A 23,880-nucleotide genomic window follows, 5' to 3' on the forward strand; every position below is an offset into this window, starting at 1 on the left:
TCTAAAATGCATAATGTATTGCTTACATTCAATCTAATATTCAATTCTCTAATGGAGATTCTATACCTCTATGGTCATCCTGCCTCTATCTTTATCGTCCCTGCACATTACCACTATAACCCCAGTCTAGCCATGGTCACCATCTACTCCTCCGGGAAACAACCCCGAACGAGTTCTTATCTCGACTTGCTGATCGCCCACTTGCTCCTCTTCCGCAGCGACGGGCCCCATTTGGCAAGAGCGTATGGAATTGGCATGGCTACGGCGCTGATGATGCCCAGGACGGTCAACGTCCAGTGCGTGCCGAGGTTGTTGTACATGGGGATCCCGACGACCGTCATTCCTCCGGCCGCGAGATATCGTACGAGCGCGATGAAGGTCAGAGCAGAAGCGGCGTAGTGGCCGTAGGAATCGATGGTGTACATGTACGCGGAGAGGAAGATACAGATGATGCCGAAGCCGATCAGGATCGATGCTGCGAGGGGCGACCAGATGGAGATATCGGGCTCGAAAAGGGTTAGAAGAGTGGAAAGTAAAGAAAAGCAAGGGAAGACTCACATAGGCAGTCCAGCCCATCCAGAACAGACCGATCGGTACAGCGGGCGCACCACAGAAGGCGAAGAAGAGGCGTGACTCTTGGTTGAGCATCTTCCCTGATCCATCATCACCGTCTCGCTGGAGCTGGTTGGCGGTTCGGCGGTACAAAATGGGGACGAGAAACATGGCCAGCAGAATGCCAATAAACAGACCGACGAAGCAGATATTGACCAGGCCAGTATTGATGCCGTAGGTGTCGCCGAAGATGGTCACATAGCCGTCCAGGAAGGTAAACAGCACAATGTATACCACCGTCAGGTAAAAGGTAAAGGCAATGACAATCGGTTCTGCGAGGAGGATCCACGGCCGTGAAAAGTGTCGTTTCAAGACGGCAAGCGTGTCTTCATCCCCCGATGCCTCCTCTTTGGTCTTGAAGCGACTGTCGCCGGTTTCCTGTCGGAAGAAGCGGGCTTTGAAGTAGAGCAGTCGAGGACCTAAGGTCTCCCGCTTGAACAGAAGAATGACCGCGATGACCAGACCGTCCATGACCAGCATGATCCATTCGGACCATCTCCAGCTGATGGCCGAGCTATATCCGATGTATGCTCCGACCACGGGACCCAAGATGGGACCGCCAAAGCCGGGGATGGCAAAGACGGGGAAGCCAAAGGTCTTCTCCAGCGTGTTCCAGAGATCCGAGACAGAGCCTCCGGCCACCGTCAAGGGCGCAGCACCGCATAATCCTGCCAGAAAGCGAAAGACAAACTGGGCTCCGATGTTGGGGGCGAGTGCTGCTCCGAGGATCCAAGCACCGAAGATGGCCAGAGCCCCCAGGTAGACGGGATAGCGCCCGATCATCTCGGACAGCGGACTCGCCACCAGCGCACCCACGCCGAAGCCGATCAGATACAGCGCCGTCGCCAGGGATTCGGTAACTTCGGACACGCCGAACTCGGCAGCGGCCTCACTGATGACCGCAGAGTCGATGGACGATGCCATGGTGGTGACCAGGGCGATCAGACATACGGATAAGGTCGCTCCCACGCGCCGAGGAGTCGACCATTTCTGAGGCCAAAAGGGATCCTCCGCGCTCGCCCAGTCGACCTGGAAGTACTCGACGCCACTGTGGTCGAGCTGGGTGGAAATGCCGGGGATCTGGCTGTAGTCGGTGGCGCTTTCCTTGTCCGACCGATGCTCCTGCAGTTGCTGCTGCACAAACTTGCGCAGCCCGCGGTACTGGATGATGGCCGCCATCTCTGGAAGTTCAACAGAGGGGGTCGAAGACGGTCAATGTTCCCAGCTGGACGCAGAAAAAAAACTTGAGCAGCTGGGTGGAGCCAGCGATGATCTCATCCCCGACCGTCCTCCGTCTGTCTCCGAGCTCCCAACTCTGCCTCCATGATCGGGTTTGGTTGATACGGCGCATGATAAAGTTAATCATGGCTCTGTGAGTGTTCGGTTCTTTGGACAGTCCAAGGTTGGGCCGGACCCGGATATCGCACGATGCCAATGTTCTGCATCGTTGCACAGAGAAGGGCCGCAACCCTCGGAGTTACCGCTGGTTCGCCCCAAAAGGGCATTTTCGACCGAGGTATCCCTTATCCTCTATCAGTGCAACATGATGGCTTCACATGTTCATGCTCGGAGTTGTCCGCGGTCGCACACCTCAACAGGCCGTGTCGCGAAACCCTAAGCAGTGACACCTGACTCTGGCGCCCGTTCCAGGTAGAACTTCTATCGCGAATCGAAGACAGAGGTGGCTTGACATTATGGGCCGACGCAAAGCCTTGAAAGGAACAAAGATGTTGCAAGAGTTCAGCTGAGCAGGGAGTTACGAGCTTGGCTGCAGCAGCAACCCCGCGGTCAGTTCGGCCATGGGACGGTCTGCTCTTCGTATTAGCAAGCTCGGAACGCTTCAGCTTCATCATGGTGAAAATCGGGACCTTTGAGATAGATCGGGTGAGTCCTGCCCTGCCATTTCTACACTGCACCACTAACAATGTCGACAGTGGATCATGACCTATGGCCTGGGGGTCAAGCACAACCTGGCCAGCTCCTACTGTGCGTCCATCTCGATCAATGAGCTCTCCTTACTCTTCGCACCGGGCAATGGAGACGGAGGGAAAAACCCCTGGAGCACGATCCTGGCGAGACCGATGAGCTACGGTCCATTAAAGGGCTCGGAACCCCTGCGGCAAAATATATCCCACTTGTACTCAAAAGACTCACCGGATCATGTCCCTGCCGACAGCATCCTCATCACGCCGGGTGGCTCCCTGGCCAACTTCATTGCCGTCTATGCCTTGGTTGGACCTGCCGACCATGTCATTGTGCAGTACCCGACCTACCAGCAGCTTTATGCCCTCCCGGCGGCGGTTGGGGCAGAGGTGAGTCTGTGGAAGGCACGACAGGACGAAGGTTGGGCTCTTCATGTCAGCGAGCTTCATAGGCTTGTCCGCCCCAACACCAAGATGATCATTCTCAAGTAAGCAAGTCCCGGATTGGCGTTCGAGGTGATCATGCTAATCACCACCCAGCAATCCTGTCAATCCGACCGGTGCAATAATCCCCAGGTCCCAGCTGGATGCAATCGTGGCTCTAGCAGCACAACACTCGATCACCATCCTCTGCGACGAGATCTATTATCCGCTATTCCATTCGATCTCTTCCACAGACCCCGAGCGTCCGCCGTCCATCCTCTCCCTTGGATACCAGAACGTCATTGCCACCAGCACGCTCTCCAAGGCATACTCCCTGGCAGGAATCCGCATCGGATGGATTGCCTCGCGTGATCCAGTGATTCTTGATCTCTGCGTCAATGCGCGTGCTTATGCTCTGATCACTGTAAGCCAATTGGACGACTACTTGGCTGCCTTTGCGCTCGATCCCTCTCGTGTTGGCACTTTGGTTGCGAACAATATCACGTTGGTTCGGCGCAATCTAGAGCTGGTCCAGGGTTTGATCGATAGACATCTGTCTATCTGCCAGTGGACTCGTCCTGTTGCGACGCCTATCGGGTTCATCAAGCTCACCAAGTCCGGCAGACCGGTCGACGACGTCGAGTTTTGTACCCGGTTGCTCCAGAGGAAGAGTGTCCTCCTAGTCCCTGGGAGTAAATGTTATGGAAATGGGGAGGAGTTCCAGGGCTATGTGCGATTGGGGTTCGGTTGCCAGACGAAGCAGCTTCAGGAGGCCCTTGCGGCACTGGAGAGCTTCCTGGACGAGGAATATGGCGATCTTCCTGTTTTGCAGTGACTTAATCCAGTGTCTCAGTGTCCATGGGACCCAGAGAACTTGCTGTACCTCTCGCCGGGATCAGATACCGGATTTTCTGCCAATACAGTTCACGATGCCTTCACGTCCATGTAGCTCCAGCTGCCAAGGCCCTTATTGGCCTGGAAAGCCGACCGCAATGCCATGGGGTAGATGTAATTCCCTGTCTTCGACACCGTGGCTACTGGTTTACCGCGAGCCATGTTCAAGCGACTTGACCTGCAGCCAAGCAGTCACAATCACTTTGGTCGTACCGGGGGACGCTTGATGCGGGCGGGATGTTTGTTGCCCTGGACGTACGCGCGCCTACCGAGAGCTTTACTATAGGTACTGCAGATGTCGATCTGCATAATCCTTGTCACCCTAGTGTCCCGTCTGGTCCCCGGGGCCTGTGTAGGGCCTCGATCTGGCGAGGAGCTTGCACGGATGCCATGACCATCACCCATGGTCGATCTTTCTAACAACCTGGAACACAGACAATACCAACTGCGATCTACAGAGCACAGTCGACGCAGTCCGTTTGGTAGTCCCTTTTTTGGATTCATTACAGCTTACGTACTTTAGCTGTGTGGCGCTTCTCTTGTGCTACATGCCTGCAGCTCCAGCGGCAAACTCTCGACGATGATTTGTATTCTCTACCAGTCAAACGCAATCAAGCCCACTGCCCGGGCGTAAAGTCTAGGCACAGGAACTTCTCAACAAACGGCGCAATTTTGGGTCCCAGGTCCAGGTGCACCGGATCCTCGGAGACATAGTAGTCGCGGTCCTCTCGGCTCTCAAAGTGGGCAACGTATCCGTGCGTCATTCCATGCTGCAGGTTGTCAGCGTCTGCGCTGTCTGGAAGTAGCGGGATGGAAAGCATACTTGGGCATTTTCGGGCGAGTGGTCCTTGCCTCCCTCGAAGGAAATGATGTAGGGCTTTCCGGTACGTGGGTGGAGGCACTTTTCCTTTAGGGCCACAACATCGCGGCACACCTGGAGCGGACATCAGCATGAGGAATGTTGCTGGAATGCGTGGGATTCCCCACCTCTTGGACCTTCTCGGCACTGGTACTCTCCTTGAAGTGGAAGACAACAATGTGAGTAACAGACATGGCGAAAGGCGTGGAAATGTGATGTGATTTTGGTGATTTGCGAGCTTGAGGGGACTCCTAGATATACCCGCCTGGAGAGCTACTCATAGCATAGGCGCGTTGAGAGCTCGGACAACACAGATTTGATTGTGATTTGCTAGCTATCCCTGGTCTTTAGACCTGCATCTACTGGTCCATCACCAGCGCCCTTCAAGCCCCGCCGCAATACTTTCCTTCAAGCCAACCCAGCCCTTCGTGCCGAAGAACTCGTTCATCATGGCCTCTGCCTCGGGGGAATCCACAATCTCGCTGAGATCCCGTCCCTCCTTCTCAGGGCAGGGCGGAAGCAGAGTATTCTCCGGTCGGAGTTCGCGGAGAATGGTCAAAACATCGGTCCAGTTGAAGGCCTGTGCGAAGGCAAACAGGCGTTTCTCCACCGCAGATGGACTGAGAAGAGCAACGACGTGCAGTCGGGCTGTATCTTCGACGTCCACGAACCACTCTGGAAGAGGTTAGCCAAAGGCAAACGTAACCCTGGCGGAACTTACGCGGCGGAAAACTCCGAATGACGGTGTCGTCACCCTCCAGCAGTTTGCCTGTCCACATCATGCTGGCTGCAGGGATCTCGGGGCACAGAATGCGACCGTAGTTGGTGTTGGGGACGACCGAGCTGAACTCGAAATGGGGTTTGTTGCACTGCATCCAGTTCCATGCTTCCTTTTCCGCTAGAGTCTTAGACGCACAGTACACCTGATACCCTCTCTCGTCTTCCGGTGTGTCTTTGGACCAGGCGGCGTCAATGGACGTGTCATGCCAGGTGTCTGGTTTCAAGTTAGGCCATGTCGCGTCAACCGAACAGGAAGATCATAGACAAGCAAACCTCGTGTAATTCGCACTCCTTCCTTGTTCGGCACAGAGATGAACGCCGCGGTGGATGAAGACGTGTATACAACCCTCTGCACCTGTGGCTGTTTTGCTGCCGCTTCTAGGGCATTCCGTACGCCCTGCACCATCTGGGGAACAACCTGCTCGGGGTCGCGGTTCATGGACAGGTCGGATGCCACGTGCGCAATCCCCTGTACCCCCTCGACGGCCGTCTCCCATGCCTCCCGTTCGGTCAAGCACGGGATGACGACGGACTCGAATCGTCCGGGTCCGTACTTGGAGTCAAAGAATGCATCTAACCATGGTTTCGGCGAGCGTACGCTGCCGCGCACTCGGTATCCCAGAGACAGTAGAATGTTGCAGACATGCGAGCCAATATAGCCGTTGGCACCGGTTACGAGAATAGTAGCATCCACGGGGATTCTGTAGAGGGCGCTGTCCATCGTGCTTGGTGGTGTACGTTCTGCAAATACGGTGACGAGGCAGATCTACAGACAGTGCTGGGCGATACGATGCCATGATATATTTCGCAAGTTGGCGAATCTAAACCGCTACACGCGAGCTTCTCCAACAGCTGCCTGTCCCTCCTGGGAAGTGCCAGGGTTTCTCGTGCTTGACTTGTGCACGTCTAGCCCTGCTTTGCCGGTACAGTGTGCCCTAATCCAAATCAGCGATCGCATAGAGCTTCACTCACCTCACCGGACAGTGCCTGCGACCGTGGGGATAGCTGATTTCTCTTCGGCGGCCTGCCCAGAACCGTAAACAAGGCGCCTATGCGTGATTGTTCGCGGCATCTTTCGCCGGATCGAAGATCTTCGCTACTGGTGTATTACAGTCACACCGACTATTGCAATGTGGACTTCAGCTTCTGTAGGAGAAGCGCGTAAGATGGCGTGCTAACAATGCGCTACTAGGAGCATCCCTGCCGACTACAGATACCAACCAGGATCACAAGACAATTACGTTCCTTTTGCTTTTCCGGAGTTGATGCAGATTTATGTCCGCTTATCCGCACTCTGCTCCCAACCTCATGCTCCTGTGGCTGCATTAGCTACAACCTTGAAGGTATTGATGAGCCACTGGATAGCTGTTCGGGTTGTTTCATAGCCGAGATCCGTTATTGGGGGCATGCCGATCGTTGAGGTCCCTGTACGATAACCATACAGTCCCTCCGATTTGCCGACTTAGCTATGCCGAACCAATGTGATAGCATAGCTGTTGCGCCCAATGGCATGCAGCAAGCCTTGCTGGGCTGGAACTCTCAAAAGTGAGCTGGCCAGGTGACAACCCGGTGAGACCAAGTTGAGGTTCCTGACCTGACGGACGATCGATGATGCATGCGAAACAATTGGACTTTGTTTTAGAGGGCGAATTGCTTTTTCTCCCAATTAGGTAGACAAGAGAGGTCTATGTGAGATGTAACAAAAGTACCTGGGGGACAGGAATCAATAATCGACAATGCAGGAACTGAGACTGGCAGGGACCATACCAGATCGATGGAAAGCGATGGTCCAGTGGATGGTAACCTCCAGGCCAAGTCAATCAACCTGTCTCACAGCTGCATACATGGGGTTACCTTGGCGATTGGATACGGATGTGTATGGTACTTTGTTATCTCTCGAGAAGTGCAGAAGCGCAAAGTTGGATCTTAGCAGGGAAGGACCTGGCCTCGAGCGGTAAGGTTTACGATTGAAATTGCAACTGACCTCTGGATGGTTTACGAGGCTGGTCTTCAAGCATAAATTGCCATGGTCGAGGTACCTCCCGCCGTCGAACCAGTATATCCTGGAAAGAACCACAGCTAAACCGAAACAATGAAGCCTCCTATCAACGACGAAGACAACCTCCTTCCGCAGACGCCGAGCTTCTCTGCGACCGGACCGTGTCCCGGAGATATCGCTCAGCAATGGATCTCGAAGCTGAATGTTCAATTGGCGAGTGCTTCACCGGATCTCTCGGCACTCCTTCACGAAGATTCCTGGTGGCGAGACATGCTCGCGTTTGACTGGGATTTCAACACCCTGCGAGGGTTCGACAACATCTCTGCCTATGTCACTCAACGTCAACCCCGGGCCCAGGTTGAAGCAGTCGTTTTGGTAACGGAACCAGCGCAGGAGCCGGTCGTGGAGACACCGCGCGAGGGCACTGCCTGGGTACGGGCGATCTTCCAATTTCACACTTACTGCGGTAACGGTACCGGGGTGGTGTATCTGACCTCTCATGCTTCCGACTGGAAGGCCTTTGCAGTCTACACGACTCTGCAGCAGCTTCGCGGGCGGGAAGACCGTGCTGGATGCACACGACCCGAGGGAACGACCGAGTCAATGCCCGGTGGCATGGCGCAGGGAACTTGGATTGAGCGGCGGCTTCGACTGGTCGAGTTTGCCGAAGAGGAACCGACTGTCCTGGTGGTGGGTGCCGGCCAATCTGGGCTGAATGTCAGCACGCGCCTGCAACAAATGGGGGTCTCCTGCCTCATCGTCGAGCAGAACAGCCGTGTCGGCGACAATTGGAGAAACCGCTATCGGACGCTGGTGACGCACGATCATGTCAATGTGACGCATCTTGCCTATGTTCCCTTCCCCGACACCTGGCCCAAGTACTCCTCTAAGGACAAGCTGGGCGACTGGTTCGAAGCGTACGCCAGCATCATGGAGCTGAAAATCTGGCTCGAATCGACCATCCAATGCGCCAAGTACGATGACACCAAGCAGTCCTGGACCGTCAGTGTCCGTCGCAAGGACCAGACACGCATCGTCCGGCCCTCGCATATCATCTGGTGCACCGGGCAGTTTGGAATCGAAAAGGTTCCACACCTGCCGACTCAGTCTCTCTTCCAGGGGACCGTCTACCACAGCAAGCACCACCGAGACGCGGCCTTGTTGAATCCTCGTGACAAGAAAGTGGTCGTGGTCGGCACGGGCAACACCGGCCATGACATTGCGCAGGACTTTTACGAGAATGGAGCCCGGGTCACGCTCCTGCAGCGGGGAAGCTCGTATGTGCTGGGCCAGGCTGGCTTGCCGCTATTACCGGAGAATGCGTTTGTCGAGGACGACTCCATCCCACTCGAGGTGGTCGATTTGCTTTCCGAGAGTCTGCCGTGGCCTGTCGCTCTCGACCTCCTGCGGGACAACACGAGCCAGATCGTGGCGGCCGACAAGGAACTCCTCCATGGACTCGAGACAGCTGGGTTCAAACTCAATTATGGTCCCAGCGGACAAGGCATTATTGGATTGTTTGCTCAGCGCGGAGGAGGCTACTACATCGACTTTGGATGCAGCCAGCTGATCATCGATGGCAAGATTCACACCAGGCAGTGTGCAGAGGGAGTGGTTGGCTTTGACGAGCGCCATTTACTTCTTGGAGATGGAAGCAGTCTAGAGGCGGACATTGTAGTCCTTGCGACAGGGTATCATGGCCCCCTCGAGGGAGTGCGTAGAGTGCTGGGACCGGAGGTGGCCGGCCGCTGCAACCAGCAGGTGTGGGGATTGGACGAGACTGGCGAGTTTCATTCGGTGAGTGTTTTTTGCTTCTTCTCCTGTTCTACGGCTGACGGTCCCATTTTCAGGTCTGGCGCCCCAGCGGACACCCCGGCTTCTGGTTCATGGGAGGCAACCTGGCTCAGACGCGAGTCTATTCCAGATTTCTGGCCCTGCAGGTTGCTGCGGCGCATCTCGGTCTGGCTGATCGTCGTTAAGCAAGCTAGTCTCGGTCTGTGTCGCCTTGAATATAAATGTCTTTCTTGCTCCTCCTGTTGTAGTGCATCGTACGTACGTAGTGACAGCTCGCGCCAACTCTCCAACATGGCCACCCCCAATACACCCCAGTTTCTAACCAAGGACACTCCTCTCGAGGAGATCATCGCTGTCATGAAGCGGGATGGTGCTGTCTTTGTCCGAGGTCTGATCTCCCCTGCCGACGTCGACCAAGCGTATGAGGAGGTCCGACCTCGTCTCGACAAAAGCGCAGTATGGAAGGGCTCATTCTTTCCTGGTACCATACCATACCGAAGCCCAGCACTGCAAGAACCCATCATGCTGACTTTTCGCAGAGGAGACTCAAAAGGCACCCAACCTGATCTCGCTCAGCCCGACCTTCACGCGCACGCAGGTGATGAACCCGCTCTTCCAGCAGCTGTGTGACCACTTCCTCGTCACCCGCAGCTGGAACTGGTGGGGCGACAAGTGGTCCGAGTCTGTGTCACGGCCCTATCTCACGTCGACGGTGGCGCTGAGGGTTGGACCCGGTGCAAAGGCCCAGCCATTGCATCGAGACGACTATGTCCACCACAATGTCATCACCGAGTCCGCCGAGTTCAACTATCGCCAGCAGATTGGCATCAACATGATAGTGGCTGGATGCAAGGTAGCCAAGGAGAACGGAGGCACGCAGTTCATCCCCGGGAGTCATCTCTGGTGCGTATCAGGTCGTAGACCCCCGGTGCGCTACAGATCCCTAACCAGCACAGGGCCAATGACCGACCGAATCCACCCGATGTGACTGACTGCGTGCACGCCTCGATGAACAAGGGTGATGCCTTGATCTTCTTCTCCTCTCTGTACCATGGTGCTGGTAACAACACCACCACCGATGAGTATCGGACCGTCTTCTCGACCTATGCCAGTCGGGGGTACCTGCGCCAGGAGGAGAACCAGTTCTTGGCCGTGCCCTTAGATCGAGTGCGTGAGTATAGCCGGGAGACGCAGAGGTTCATTGGCTACGCCCTGAGCGACCCGGTGTGTGGCCATGTCGAGGACCAGGATCCCATCTATGTCGTCCATCCCGAGGAGCTGGAGACGGGCAAGTCGATTCACTTTTGATCTGCAAACCTTCCGCCCCCAGGTCTAGCGTCAATCCAGACACCCCCAGTGTCCCTAGATAGCAATATCAGTTCCCCTGTGCATACCTGACAGTCCGAGTGCAGTACCTTCCTCATCACATGGGTGAGACATCCTGTACATCCAGCAGTCCCCTCCTCGCCGAGTCGTCTTGGCCAAAGATCTACATGAATCCCTGTTTGAATCTCTTAGACTCCTCAAGAAATCACATCTCTCCTCTCCCAACTCGCACTTGTCCAGTCGTCCTTGAGTCCTGGTAGATCTGGTGCAAGAACTCCTGCGGAACCGATACAATTCATCTCCGTCGAGCTTGGTAATGGGGTCTTTGTTTCCTTCAGGGTTCCCCGCTTTTTGGTAGCTATACTATATGGCGGGTAACATACCATGAAAGTCTTTTTGTCACTATAGTTAACTACCTATCCGACCCCGGCAGCTCATACCGAGTTGGTACACTCCCCTGTAACTCCGAACCCATGTCACCCTGCAATTCAGCAACCTCAGACCCGCTGACCGGTAGCTCAGCAGTTTCTTGATTTTTGCCCTCCGGCAGTTCCCCAACCCCGGTTGCTGGATTCTCTGTGCCTCTCTTCCGCCGTCGAAGGAGGAACAGAACAGCGAAAACTAGAACCGCCACACCGGCAACAGCCCCAAGGACAATTCCGGCGATGGCGCCTCCACTGAGGCCACTTGAATGAGACGTGTCATTGTCATCTACGAAGAGACAATGGTTAAATCACGTTCGCAGGATTCGCCATCACAAAGAAGCTAAAAGAGACTTACTGTCACTGTCACTTTCACCGCCACTGCTGTTGTCACCATTACTGTCCTTGGTCTCTAAATAGCGTTCCCGGATTGGCTGTGTGGTACAGGTACCCGTTGACTATTACACTGGCAGCCCCGTTTCCGCCGGACCCCCGGGCGGTGAGCGCCCAATCGCCGCCGTTCTGCCGGGGGGTGCGCGCGAGGGGGTGCCGCGCTGGATCTATCCTGCCACCGCACTAGCTAATCGCCGCCGCGCCTTGTATCCAGCCGGCGCATGGTGGGGTTATCCCGCCGGCGCATTGCCTAATCCCCAGCGCGCGCTCTTGTCCCGCCGGCGCATTACCTAATTACTAACACGCGCTTTTATCTAGCCAGTATATTACTTAATCCTTAATACACGCTCTTGTCCTACCGGTGTATTACCTAATTATTAATATACACTTTTATCCAGCCAGTGCACCACCTAGTTACTTAACACACGCCCTTTATGCCAGCTTAATATTAAGCATGTTCGCGAGATATCATAATTTAAGGTGGCGGGGTCTTCTTAGGGTCCTGTATAACTACACACTGGGGCTTTTTAGCCAGAAAGAGTATGTAATAAAACAGGTTAACCTTAACTATAATACTAATTTACTATTACTGGCTAGGGCTAGGAAGCATCTAAGGCAAGTTACCTGCGGGTTCCAGGCGGGCTGCTAATTACTATACACGGGCCAGTGCTATTATCGGGGCTGTGCTGCGACGGGAGCGAGACTATAGCAGAAGGTAGGTAATAAAAAAATAGATTATTAATTCATGCGGCTTGGCCCCAAGGCAGTAATAAACCAGCGGGTATAATGTAAGAATGCTATGCTATAAAACTCCTAAACAGGGGACCAGTAATAAGCCATAACCATAACCTAAGGATAAAAAAAAAAAAAAAAAAAAAAGACAGAATATACTAGTAAGAACTAAAAGAGATTGCCCCCAGTCTAGTACATGTCTATACTATAAAGATCCTCCTCCGCAAAAACCGCGAGCAGATTAACAGCGCTGCCATGGCAGGTACTAGCGCTGGTAGGGGCCGGCTTGTCCTTCTTATTATTTTTTTAATGCTATTTATTAGCGGCTAAATAATCTTAACGGACAGGGAAAGCCAAGGGCTAATATAATTAGTAGTTTAAATATTATTATATAGCTTAAAAATATAATATAGAAGCAAGCGCATAATTTAGATTATCTTATTTTTTTTATTTACTTTTTAAAGAAAGGTAATAACATGGCATGTTTAAAAAGCAGTTTTAGTAATAATATTAATATTATTAGGGGTATTTATATAAAGCTGGATAATTTTAGCTTTAAATAAACTAGGAATAAAATCACAGGGCTTATAAAGGCGCGTGCACTATTTATACTTTAAGCTAGCACGGGGGTAATAGCAGGGCTAGGGGCTAACCAGTTTATTATTATTCCCAAGTATAAAACTAGCCTTTACATAGTAAAGGCAGGGGATATAATAAAGAATTTCCTTAGCTATCTTATTATTTTAAATTACACAGGTTAGCGCGGGTGTCCTGCGTACAGGGTAATAGTAAGGGATTAGCATTAGATACTTATATTAAGGGGGTCCTCCTTGGGCTGGGGGCAAGGATTTAAAGGCAGCCTGCCCTTATTATAATTAACTGGCGCTGTAAAGGCGGTGTTACAAGGCACGGCCTAACTAGCAAGGGACTTTAGACCAGGCCTGCGCTGCAGCAGCGGTCCTGGCGGCAAGGGCTCCTCGGGCATGTTAAACAGGACACCGGGATTACCCTTTACCTTATTATTATTAATATAATTTTATAAATAATTAGCCTTATATAACTTTTAGTAAAGGGCTTTAGCTGCCTCTTACTCCTGCCAGTGTTTATACTTGCGGGGTAATTCCTTATCATATTAGCGGGGACTAGAGGGGTTAAGGTCGTGTTTATTAATTAATATAGTAAACATGGTAGCTAATAAAAGCACCTGGAGTTAGCCAGGAGAATACTGTTAGGGTACTAAAGCTGCACACCGCGTGGGAAAAGGGGCAGACTTACTTAAATTAACAGGCGGGGACAGGGCGCTTCTTCACGCCGGGGTTACTATAATATATATATAAGATAATTACAGGGAGGAGGCGGACTAGGAAGGTAAAAAAAATAAGTAAGGAAAAGAAAGATACAGGAAGCCAAGGGTAAAAAGTAAAGAAAAATAAAAAAATAGTATTAAAAAAAAATAATAAATAAAGCAAGAATTTTAAAAACCTATATATAAAAGGGCAGGGTATAAAATAAAGACCTTACTTAGCAATAAGGCCAGCATGCTATAGTAACCCCGGGTAGCTATAGTATAAATAACAGGAGCCTAAGTGGCACTAGGCTCCGTGACCATAATAACCTGCTTTACCAGGGAGATAAACGCGCGGGGAAAAGGGCATGGCAGGTAAAGTAATAGTATATAGGTTAAGTAGCAAGGCGCTGTATTAACAGGCAGGGAATATGAAATTATTAACTAGCTAAAGTAGCTAATACCCTGTATAGGAGTAAAACCCTTCCTAAGCTGCGGCTAGTAAGTAAAATTAAGGGGCTGGATAAATTAAAAAGGTTATGGCCACTAGCAAGGTGCAGGCGGGCTAGGAGTGTGTATAGTGCGGGCTGCCAGGCTTTGCAAGGTTGCTAGATAGCTGCCTACCATGACTAGCCAGTACTTAAGGACTCCCTCCATTGCAGGCCTGTGCACTGCACCGGGGCGGGCCATGCAGATCTAGTGGGTATACAGTAGGTTAGTGCAAAGGTTTTTAGGCAATGCCAGGTAATAGGAACCCCCTTCTAACATGGCAGGCTCATGGCAACCCAGTTAATAACTGTGTCTGTGCCGTGGGCTAGGGCCGCGCCCGGTTAGAAAATGCCACTAGGTAACCAGGTATGCAAACCATGTGATTAGCATTGCCCGGGTGTACTAGCAGTGGGATCCTCGCGTACAGCCCGCGCTCCCATTAGTTAGGCAGGACCAAGTAAACAGTTACTGTGTTATTATAGCCTGCTAAAGAGACAAGGCAGCAGGCACCTTAAAGTTAATGCTATATTTCTTAGGCATAACCCCACCGTGCTACCAGCGCCCTACTTAAATAGTACCATGCATAAGCTAATTTTTAACCCAGGCAGATCTTTAGGGGTTAAAAGGGTGATTATAATGGCTTTAACAGGCGCTTGGCCTTTATTAAGATATATAAATAAATATACTAGTAATTTATAGGCAGGGTAATAGCAGGGTCCTGGATATAAGGTAAATCTTAACCCTTTATGCTCTTAAAATCCCTGTTAGTTATACCCTAGTAGCTTTAAGATAAGTCACCGGCGGGTTTTAGGTAGATTAGTAGGTACCTTTACTAACCCATAATTAGGTATATTGCCTGTTAGGGATACTAGCTACTTCTTATTTTTAGAACTTACTCCTTGCTGGTTATATTATTATAACCTCCAGGCGGGTCCCCGGCTCCTTTTAGGCGGGTAAGTAGGGACCAGGTCTATATATATCCTAAAATATAATTATATTTATATATATATATAAATAAATATAAATATATTTTTACCCTTATTTTAATATTTTTTTTTTAAACCTATGCTTACACGGGAGGGACGCTAGTAGCCTCTAAAACATAGAAATTATATTACTAACTATTTATTTGTTATAGCGCCAGGTTAGCCACTGCAAGGGCCTTATAAGCCCGCTTGCTAAATACCCCCTGCTCTTTACCCAGCCAGGTTATGTACTTTTTTTTGCTGTTAATAACCTGGCGTCTGCCTAGTACAGGAAGGTACTGCTATACCCGCCCCTGTTTTTAGAAAATGGCCTGGCAGGCTAGTAGGACTATGTTTGAGTACTTATAATTAAAGGATCCCTGAAACTAACCATATATAATCTAAGGATTATATTATAGGTACTAACTAGCTTACTGCTATCTTGTCTCTTAGGTGGTAAAACCCTTGGCGTTAAAACTTTAAAATTATGCGGGATTCAGGAATTACTAAAGGGGATGGGTGTTATACCTAGCCTGGCTAAAAGCGGCGCGTGGCAGGTGGTAGTATATTATGCAGGCGCCCTGCCATATCTATAGTAACTAAAGAAAGTTAGTGTATCCGCCAGCCTGTCACCATGCCGCTGTACCTGTGCCTGTAGGATCTTTACTTTCATGTAAAGGTTTAAAGTATAACTAGTTAGTTAGGATACTAGGCTTTTTAGCACTCCTGTGTCCTGGGTAAGTGGCAAGGGGCTACTACTGGCAGTGTTTATAATATTAGGCACCTTGGGGTGGCCTTAATTCTTGCAGTTGTTATATAGTAATGTCTCTGAATCACACGCCTAAGCCTTACTGCTAAGGACATGGGATGTCAGCCACTTGCGGCAGATGGAAGTCTCCTGCAGATAGTTATTCATGGCGGCCTTTATTAGGTCCAGGGGCCGTGCGGCTGGTTAGTCTTGCTAAGACCGCCATTATGGCAGCAGGAGGACCAGCACCTGGCCACTAGTTTTATCCCAGGAGAGCTGCCTAACCTCCTGTACATAGATAATAATATTTCCTGGTGGGTTAACATGTACTACCCAGCGGAGGACCGCCGGGTGATTATCACCCATACTAAAGGCGGATATGGTAATAATAAACATGTGCTATCCCTAATGCGACCCCTAATTGGCCGCGGGGCCTGATATTCGCTGTATGTTAACAGAACCTAAGGTTACGCTTTATTTAATATTTATATACCTAATTTTTTTTTTTTTTTTTTTAAAAAACTATCTTTTATATTTCTTGTATATTCTTTTATATCTTTTTTATTTCTTTTTATTATTTTTTTATATTTTTTTATATTTTTTTATATATTTTATATTTCTCTTTTTTATATATTTTAACCTTTATCTTAAAAAATAATCTATGTATCTTGTTATATTTCTTTATTCCCTTTATTTATTTTTATTTTTAATATTTATATTTATTTATAATTTACCTTAATAATACCTTATTAGTTATTTAATTATCTACTTTTTTACTTTAATTTTAATCTACTTCTATATTATATACTTTTTTTTAAAAGAGTATTATTAATATACCTTAAATTTTTTAGTATATAACTATTAGACTAGTTACTTTGTAACTTATTTTTTTATTTTTATTATATATTTGCTCCCCTTTATTATATATATATTTCCCTACCTCTCTCTCTATTTCCTATATAGATTTATTTTTAAATTTATCCTTTTATTCTTTTATATATTATATATTATATTTTCTACTAACCCCTAAACCGCTTTTATACTGCTATTACCTGCCTTTTTATAGAAATAAGAAAAATAGAAAATAAAGAGCCTAAAATAAAATAAGAAGAAGTAATTAAAAAAAGACAGGCCTTTATTACTAAAAAAGATTAAGGCTATACTTATTAGTTTCCTGTTACTTACCTAGCGTGTTAGAGGCGGCCTAATGGCGCCTAGCTATCTTAGTAAGGGGTTAGTTATTAGTCTTATTATTACCCTTGGTCCCATCCATAACAGGCCAGATAGTTATAGCAAAGGGAGGCAGACAGGGCGTAATCTAGTAGCCCTCATAGATATTATTTTATAGCTTAAAGGCATGGTATAGCAAAAAACACATAAGCCGCACTATTTTTGGCTTTTTTTTAACCTTGCAGATAAAGGTCTTGACCCTTCTAGTCTAGTTTTTTATGGCAGTAATAATATTAGTATTATTATCTCTACTGGCGTTCTCCTGTAGTGCTATAATCTCTACCTTATACAGAGCTAGGATTATGCTGCAGGTCTTATGGGTTTATATGCAGCGAAAGCACTTTAGCCCAGCGCGAGGATAGCGGCATAACTATAGGCTAATAGCCTTATTATCCTCGCCCCTAATAAAACTAGCTTTAGCATAGCAAAGACAGGGCACTTAATATAAAATATTATTACCCTTATTATTTTTTTATATCCCAGGTTAGTACTGTTGTCTAGTTAGTAAGGTGTATAAGTATTAAGATATAATATACTTATATTTAACACACCCTTTAAGTCCCGGTTAATAAATCTCCGGTGCTATTTTTTTTTGGCATGTTTTAAGCTTAACCTCCCGGTGCCATGGGCATTATAACACGTCTCCAGGCCTGCTTGGCAGTGTTTTTAAGAAGGGGGGGGCTTTAGTCTTTTTCTTATATTTATTATTATTCTTGCCAGTGTGAGAGCGGTAACCCACCTGCGGGTTAACTTTTAACTCTTCCCCTTCTTCCTTCCCTTTTTTCTTTTCTTTTTCTTCCCCCTTTTATTTTTCTTTCTCTTGCCACTAAGGGGTCTAACACATGGCCTTGCGTTATTTCTTTTTTCTTATAATATAATACTTACACCTTAATAGTGTCTTGCTAGTGCCAGCTAGCAAGGTATTATCTTTAAGAGTAAATTAGGTTTTAGTAAATATAATAATTATAAGCCTGCCCTATTAATTAGCCTAAATAGTGCTTGTGTTACGCTGGGCAAATACTAAGTGAAGGTATTACTAACCTACCATGCTTTGGGCAATCGTGCAGCTTTAGAGCGTATAATACTAAAGTAGATAGTAATAGTGTTTATAAATAGGAAGAAAGTATAGAATATAGCTATGCTATAAAAGTTTATAAAAATATTAAATTTACTTAAGGCTATATAAAGAGTATAAACATGAAACAGGATACTAATAAAAAATAACACGGGAATATATAGCCTGTTATAAATTAAAAGCGCTGCCTAAATAGCACCCAGGGCCACCCGGGAGCTAATAAAGGCAGACACTAAATAAAGTAAAAAGGGACATAAATAAAATAATTAAAAAATAAAGATAAAAAAAAAATAGGAAACATACCCTTATTATAAGTTAAAGGGACTGCTAAAATAGCACCAGGGGGCTACCCGGGAGCTAATAAAGGTAAAAGCTAAATAAAAAAAAAAGGGCAAGATTAAAATAATATAAAAATAAAAATAAAAAAAAGAGGAAATATACCCCTGCTATAAACTAAAGGCGGCCCCCCTTAAAAAATACTAATAAGTTATTAGGTAACTTAGATTAGCCTAAAGTTAAGTCCTTGGGCCTAAGGTAAGTATTAACATGTAGGAGCTACAAGCATCTTATAACAGTCCACAGGCAAGGTAACAGCGGGTAAGCATTATTAAGCATAGATTATTAACTAAGAATTTTGATTTAGCACTAATTTATTTACTATTATAAAATGATTATAAGCTAATAATCCTCGCTCCCTAGTTAGATTATCATGGGTTAACAGCAAGGCATTAGCGGGGTTCAGGCGGGGTGGCAGGTACTATTACTACCCCGGCGGCATGCTTAAGATTTTGGGGTACCAAGAGGAAAGCCATATAAGAAGCCTAACTATAGTTTGTCGCTGGCCCCCCCCGGGGCCAGGGCAAAATTCGGTCTTGGCAAGGGGGGGGGGCCAGAGGATTCCTGGCCCCCCCCCCCCCCAAAGTCCATGAAACTAGGCCCGATCCGGCTGATTCTTTTTTCCCTAGATAGGTAACTTCATTATCTATGAATTTCCCCTAGAAACTAGCCAGATTAGTCTTAGTTTGGTCAAGCTAGGTCACTTTGAAATTTGGCCGAAATTTTTGTTGGGGTAAGCCTTGGCAGGCTAAAAGCGGGAGAACTATTCCATTTTAGGCCACCACCAAAAGCCCTACACTAGGGGGAAGGTCTTAGGAACCTCTCATACTAAGTATCATTATGTAATGCTAGGAAAAATAATTTCAAAAAATAAAAAAATTTCTTATTAAACATAAAATTTTTATGATATAAAAAGAATCTTAAATTTTTCGTTTTCAACCCTAAACCCTAGAATTATGAAAGTTATGCATGGCATGAAATTTATGCAAAGTATAAAGTTTATAAGGATTTAAAAATGACCAGATTCGGGTAAAAGTTATAATCCATGCCAAGGTTTTTTTTATGAAGATTTTAAGAAATCTAACCCTAAGCCCAAACCTTCTTAAACCCTAAGATTTTGAATTTATGTTTTATAATCTAGATAGCCTATCATGTAATAGATAAGAATATTTCTTATAATTTCATAGTTTTTATAAATTAAAAAGTTATAAGCTAATAAACTAAAACACTCTATAGCCACTATTATAATTATATGTATATATTTAGATGCGACCGCCGCTTTTTAGTAATTAAATTTTTATTATACAAGTAATAAAAACTTATAATAAAGTTCTTAATTAAGTCTATTAAACACAAATAAAAGAATACTATAAATATATAATAAGTTATATATAAACAGTTGATTAAAATAAACACATTATGATATAAAAAAGGTATAAGAATAAATGGTGGAATTAGTCTTTCTAGGCTAATTTAACCTAGTAAGCTTGGGTAAGCCTTCTCAAATTCCCTAGCAAATAAATAAAAAATCCACACAGCCTGAATCATTTCAGTATCCATTTTCCAAGTTTTTCCAAATGTCGCCGCACGTGACCTAGGGCTAGGTGGAAGGCCTAGATCCCTGATAATTGGAGTCTCCGCATAATCCTGCTTAGTCACCACCCACCAAAACCCTAAAATCGCATGGCTGGAATAACACATGCCTGAGTTAATTTTTAAAGGCCCCTTGCAAACCTTTGTAGGGAGAAAGCACGTGAAACAAGCATAATCCTCAGGGGGATTACCTAATTGCTGTCTTGGCTCCACTAGCCTGCTTAAGTAATCCTTATAATTTTTGCAATTTTCTACAGCATGCAAAAATTGATTATGGATTTTGCTTGGCTTTGACTTCCCTCCTAAATTAAATTAATTAGCCTTTTCCTATTTCGCAGATCAAGTAGGGTTAGCTTACTATTTCTTGCAGCCCAACACCCCAAGCAAACGTCATTAGTAAACACCTCGATTGCATGGGCCAAAAAGTCAAGATCTTGTTGAGATTCTTGGTAAGACACTTTCACCGCCTGCCGAACTAGGCTAGCTTGATTTTGGCGAGTGGCACAAAGGTCACATGGTGCCCAATCTGGGTCACATGACGTGGGCTTCTCATTGAAATTCATTGAAATTGGCCGGCGTCGACAGATTACCTCATTCAAATATTTCCGGTGTTCCTGTCGCTCCGGATTATCATTTTGCCGCAGTCTTTTGTCATCGCTGGTGACTAAGCAGTATGACCAGCCACGTGAGGCGGGATTCCGCCCAGCACGGCCAGATTCCTGAATGAAATCTGAGATCCCCCAGGCCCCCTCTAGGTGAACTACCACGTTGATTTTCGTAAAGTCAAAGCCAGCGCCTAGCGCAGACGTGGCTAGTAGCAAGAAGGGCTCACCGCTTTTAACCCGTGATAATTCAGCCGCTTTGTTAGTGTCTGACAGCTCACCAGTCACCCGGGCAATGGTTTCTCCATAGTACTCCACCAAGGCGGTGTACACGTCATGAACAAGCCGCTTCGTCATGCAAAAGACTAAGAAGCCTGGAGTAACACCTTTATTGTCAAAGGTCTTCTTAGCCACCAGGTATTGGAGTTCAGAGACCAAGCTAGCCTCTTTGGGAGTTTCAATCACGTGATAGGCCATGTTTTGCAAGGTGACATCCCCATGAACCGTCGGAATCTCACCATGAAAACGGTCCAGCTTCATCATGGAGAGAAGGGAATTTTTGGTGGCCGGTGAGAGGGTTACCGAGCTGAAAACCGTTAGAATTGCTGACATCAGCACTTTGTTAGCCCGATTCATGACCGGTCAATATTCCTGAGTCAGGGGGATCATGTGACATTCATCCCAGATAATTCGCTCAATCCCATTCTTCTTGGCCAGGCCTTCCAGAAACCCTAGGAATTTGGGATGTTTGACTAGCTCGATTGAGACCAGTAGTAGCCGTGTGGTCACATGACTAGCTGTGTTGTTATCCCATAACACTGGATACAGCCCTAGTGCTTTGGCCTTATTAAACAGGTCTATTTTCAGGGCAACCAGGGGTGAGATAATAATTGTTATCTGTTGTGTGGCTAAGCTAGCCCCTAAAAGGAATAGCGTTGTTTTCCCACCAGTAGTTGGTAGAATAATAAAAAGGAAGGGGAATTTCCTTAATAGGAAATTTAAAGCCACACGTTGCTCCGGTGACCGGAAGGTTGCGGAGTCATCCTGGAGGAATTCCTAAAGGATTTGGTCCAAAACCCCAAGATCTAGCTTTGGTACGCGTGTAGTCTTGGCGCGACTAGCCCGAATCAGCTGGGCTTGATCTAGCTGACCAGGATCCATGATCTCCGCTTCCCCTCCCAACTTGGCTCCATATAATGAGAGAAATTCCTTAAATTCCCCTATGGAGATAGCCCTAGTTAGTGGGGTCTTGCCCGGTGACCTTGGAACCCTATACACAACCACTGGCTTGGCCAATGGGAGATCCAGAGGCTAAGGGTGCATATTTTCACCGAACCCTACCCCCAACCCTAACCCCGCGGATAAAGTTGTGTTACCCTGACTCCGGGGGTAAAACAGTGTACCCAGGGCAAGTTAATCAGGCGCTAGGCCTAAATAGGCATGCCAGCGCTGGCTAAATAACGTCATCGCGGCCTGAGCATCCGGCACAACACCTTCAAAGCTAACTAACAACCTTCCGTAGGTTTTCTGGCCTCTATCACGGGAATAATGTATCTGGCGAGCCGCTAGTGTCTCAGAATCATTAGGATCGTCGGCGTTGTCTCCAAAATAGGCAAGTGGGTCCTCTTTCATGCCATGGCGAATAAAGGCCTGTGTGATATGTCGCCAGGGTGACACCGTCAGCCTCGGGCCCAGGTAAGTCTAACTAAGCCTTCCTAGTGTTGCGGAAAGGTCACGTGATAACACCAGCTTGCTTAACTCCATATTAAAAAACAAAAGGAAGTCTTCCAATGGGAGTTCCTTGGTCAGGTGTAACACCAGGAATTCCTCAAATAGGCAAATAGCACAAAGGTAAACTAGTACTAGATAAAAAAGGGACTCCAGTAGCACCCGCAAGGAACCTGCCGCGAGGCCCAATCAGGAATAATTTTTCAAGTAAGCCAGCTGGATAACAAACAGTTTAGTGGCGGGGTCCAGAAATATATTTCTAGGTATTACCAGAGAATTTTACCAAATCACCTGGTTTATCTCTGTGCCGCGTGCTGGGGCACCACTTATCATGTGACAGAGGGCTAGTAGCTTTCTAAGAAAGGCTTGGGAGGCCTTTAAGTAAGCCCTTGCCCTAGAGTTTTGGATTTCCCACGTGGGCTGGCTGTCCCGGATCATGTTTTGAAACCAAAGCTCCAGGAGATCTGGCTGACAAATCCTTGAAATTAGGGTTTAAGCGGCCTTATTTGCCCGAAGATTCTCCCGAATGGAGAAATTATTCTTTGTTTCCGAAATTATTTCAAATTCCGAGGCAAATTCCAGAGTCAGGCCAATCTGCTGGAAATGCTGGAAGGTGGAAAATTCGAGAAATAGCTCATTTGCTAAGTCACGTGATAATGACGTAATCCCATGCACTAAAAAGGCCCGGAGCTCGTCACATGAGATTCGAATATCGCGATATTTCAAAATGTCAGGGCCAAGGACACTAATATCCCCCAGTAAAGTGTTATGCTTAGTAATGAAAAATGCAATATTCCGGAGTGCTAGCACGTGACCCAGTGGGGATTCGGCCCGGGCGGTGAACCACTGTTTCATCCAGCTGTTAAACCAGTCCACCATGGAAGTGATGTCATTTTCCGGGGTAATTTCGTCATGGTAGTGGACCAAGAATATATATTGGTGACACTTGATGAGAGCGGAGAAGTATTGACTAATTACCCCCAGATATTTGAAACAGTTTCAACGGTTGTCCCGTGAGAAACATGCTAAAAAGGCATTCAGGGGTGTTTTCATTGGTATAAGGTCCTTGGCCTTAAAAGGGGTTAGCAAATAGTGTAAAAGGGTGTAATACATCTAAAAGGATAAGAATAAAAGGGTTTAGAAGCCTTTTTCCAGAAACTGGCTTTATCATAAGATTAACACTAGGGATTAAAACTCTCCCCTTGCGGAGGACAGGTATCCTCTGTGCGCGCTAAGTCAGCATAGGTGCTGACTTAGCCTATCCGCGGAGGATCCTTCGCGGATATCTCTAAGTTCTTGTGAAAGGGCTATATATGATATCATGGGCCTTATAACTGCCCCCCCCTTCCACAGCCTTGGTTCCTTAAGGCCCATATCCTCGCAGTTTTTATAACTAGCTTAAATATCCTAAAGCACCCTTAAAAAACCTCCATGGCAGCCTAAAAAAAAAAAAAAAAATCCTTCGCGAGGGAAAAAAGAATTCTTACTGCGCGATAAAAAAAGGTATACTTCCTAATATACTACCGCCCTTGCAACCCTTTATACACGGCCTTAAGAGCTCTTCTTAATTATATTAAGTTCTTGTAGGCGCCCTTCCCTAGAGTATTAGGCCTTGCCCTGCAAGATTATTTATTTCCTTATATGTTAAGATTCCTCGCAGATTATAAACATGT

At 47.4% G+C, this 23,880-nt stretch overlaps 7 protein-coding genes across 7 annotated transcripts; 3 read left to right on the top strand and 4 right to left on the bottom strand.

The window, feature by feature from the left end:
* Positions 1-21: 21 nt before the first annotated feature.
* On the bottom strand, positions 22-1,791 carry BDW74DRAFT_188591 (MFS transporter; the record flags this gene model as incomplete). Its single annotated transcript, XM_073731768.1, has 2 exons — positions 22-506; positions 559-1,791. 2 exons carry the CDS (start codon positions 1,789-1,791, stop codon positions 177-179), a joined length of 1,563 nt encoding a protein of 520 aa, XP_073587415.1. The 3' UTR covers positions 22-176.
* A 672-nt stretch (positions 1,792-2,463) lies between these two features.
* Positions 2,464-3,792, top strand: BDW74DRAFT_175373 (putative aminotransferase; the record flags this gene model as incomplete). Its single annotated transcript, XM_073728315.1, has 3 exons — positions 2,464-2,496; positions 2,547-3,022; positions 3,075-3,792. The coding sequence occupies 3 exons, from the start codon at positions 2,464-2,466 to the stop codon at positions 3,790-3,792; spliced, it is 1,227 nt and encodes a 408-aa protein (XP_073587416.1).
* Positions 3,793-4,462: 670 nt separating this feature from the next.
* BDW74DRAFT_166282 (Dabb family protein) lies at positions 4,463-4,904 on the bottom strand (the record flags this gene model as incomplete). The annotated part of the gene is made up of 3 exons (XM_073726534.1): positions 4,463-4,621; positions 4,675-4,785; positions 4,839-4,904. The coding sequence occupies 3 exons, from the start codon at positions 4,902-4,904 to the stop codon at positions 4,463-4,465; spliced, it is 336 nt and encodes a 111-aa protein (XP_073587417.1).
* Positions 4,905-5,080: 176 nt separating this feature from the next.
* BDW74DRAFT_166283 (aldehyde reductase II) lies at positions 5,081-6,211 on the bottom strand (the record flags this gene model as incomplete). The annotated part of the gene is made up of 3 exons (XM_073726535.1): positions 5,081-5,385; positions 5,432-5,704; positions 5,764-6,211. 3 exons carry the CDS (start codon positions 6,209-6,211, stop codon positions 5,081-5,083), a joined length of 1,026 nt encoding a protein of 341 aa, XP_073587418.1.
* A 1,371-nt stretch (positions 6,212-7,582) lies between these two features.
* On the top strand, positions 7,583-9,468 carry BDW74DRAFT_175376 (flavin-containing monooxygenase; the record flags this gene model as incomplete). The annotated part of the gene is made up of 2 exons (XM_073728316.1): positions 7,583-9,286; positions 9,340-9,468. 2 exons carry the CDS (start codon positions 7,583-7,585, stop codon positions 9,466-9,468), a joined length of 1,833 nt encoding a protein of 610 aa, XP_073587419.1.
* Positions 9,469-9,574: 106 nt separating this feature from the next.
* On the top strand, positions 9,575-10,591 carry BDW74DRAFT_175377 (phytanoyl-CoA dioxygenase family protein; the record flags this gene model as incomplete). Its single annotated transcript, XM_073728317.1, has 3 exons — positions 9,575-9,764; positions 9,823-10,186; positions 10,240-10,591. The coding sequence occupies 3 exons, from the start codon at positions 9,575-9,577 to the stop codon at positions 10,589-10,591; spliced, it is 906 nt and encodes a 301-aa protein (XP_073587420.1).
* A 9,598-nt stretch (positions 10,592-20,189) lies between these two features.
* Positions 20,190-23,086, bottom strand: BDW74DRAFT_166286 (DEAD/DEAH box helicase; the record flags this gene model as incomplete). The annotated part of the gene is made up of 8 exons (XM_073726536.1): positions 20,190-20,204; positions 20,468-21,084; positions 21,154-21,535; positions 21,578-21,749; positions 21,942-22,180; positions 22,226-22,380; positions 22,531-22,685; positions 22,869-23,086. 8 exons carry the CDS (start codon positions 23,084-23,086, stop codon positions 20,190-20,192), a joined length of 1,953 nt encoding a protein of 650 aa, XP_073587421.1.
* Between the last annotated feature and the right edge of the window lie 794 nt (positions 23,087-23,880).

The sequence above is a fragment of the Aspergillus multicolor genome, assembly GCF_047715735.1.
Source record: "Aspergillus multicolor strain CBS 133.54 unplaced genomic scaffold BDW74scaffold_4, whole genome shotgun sequence".
NCBI lineage: Eukaryota > Fungi > Ascomycota > Eurotiomycetes > Eurotiales > Aspergillaceae > Aspergillus > Aspergillus multicolor.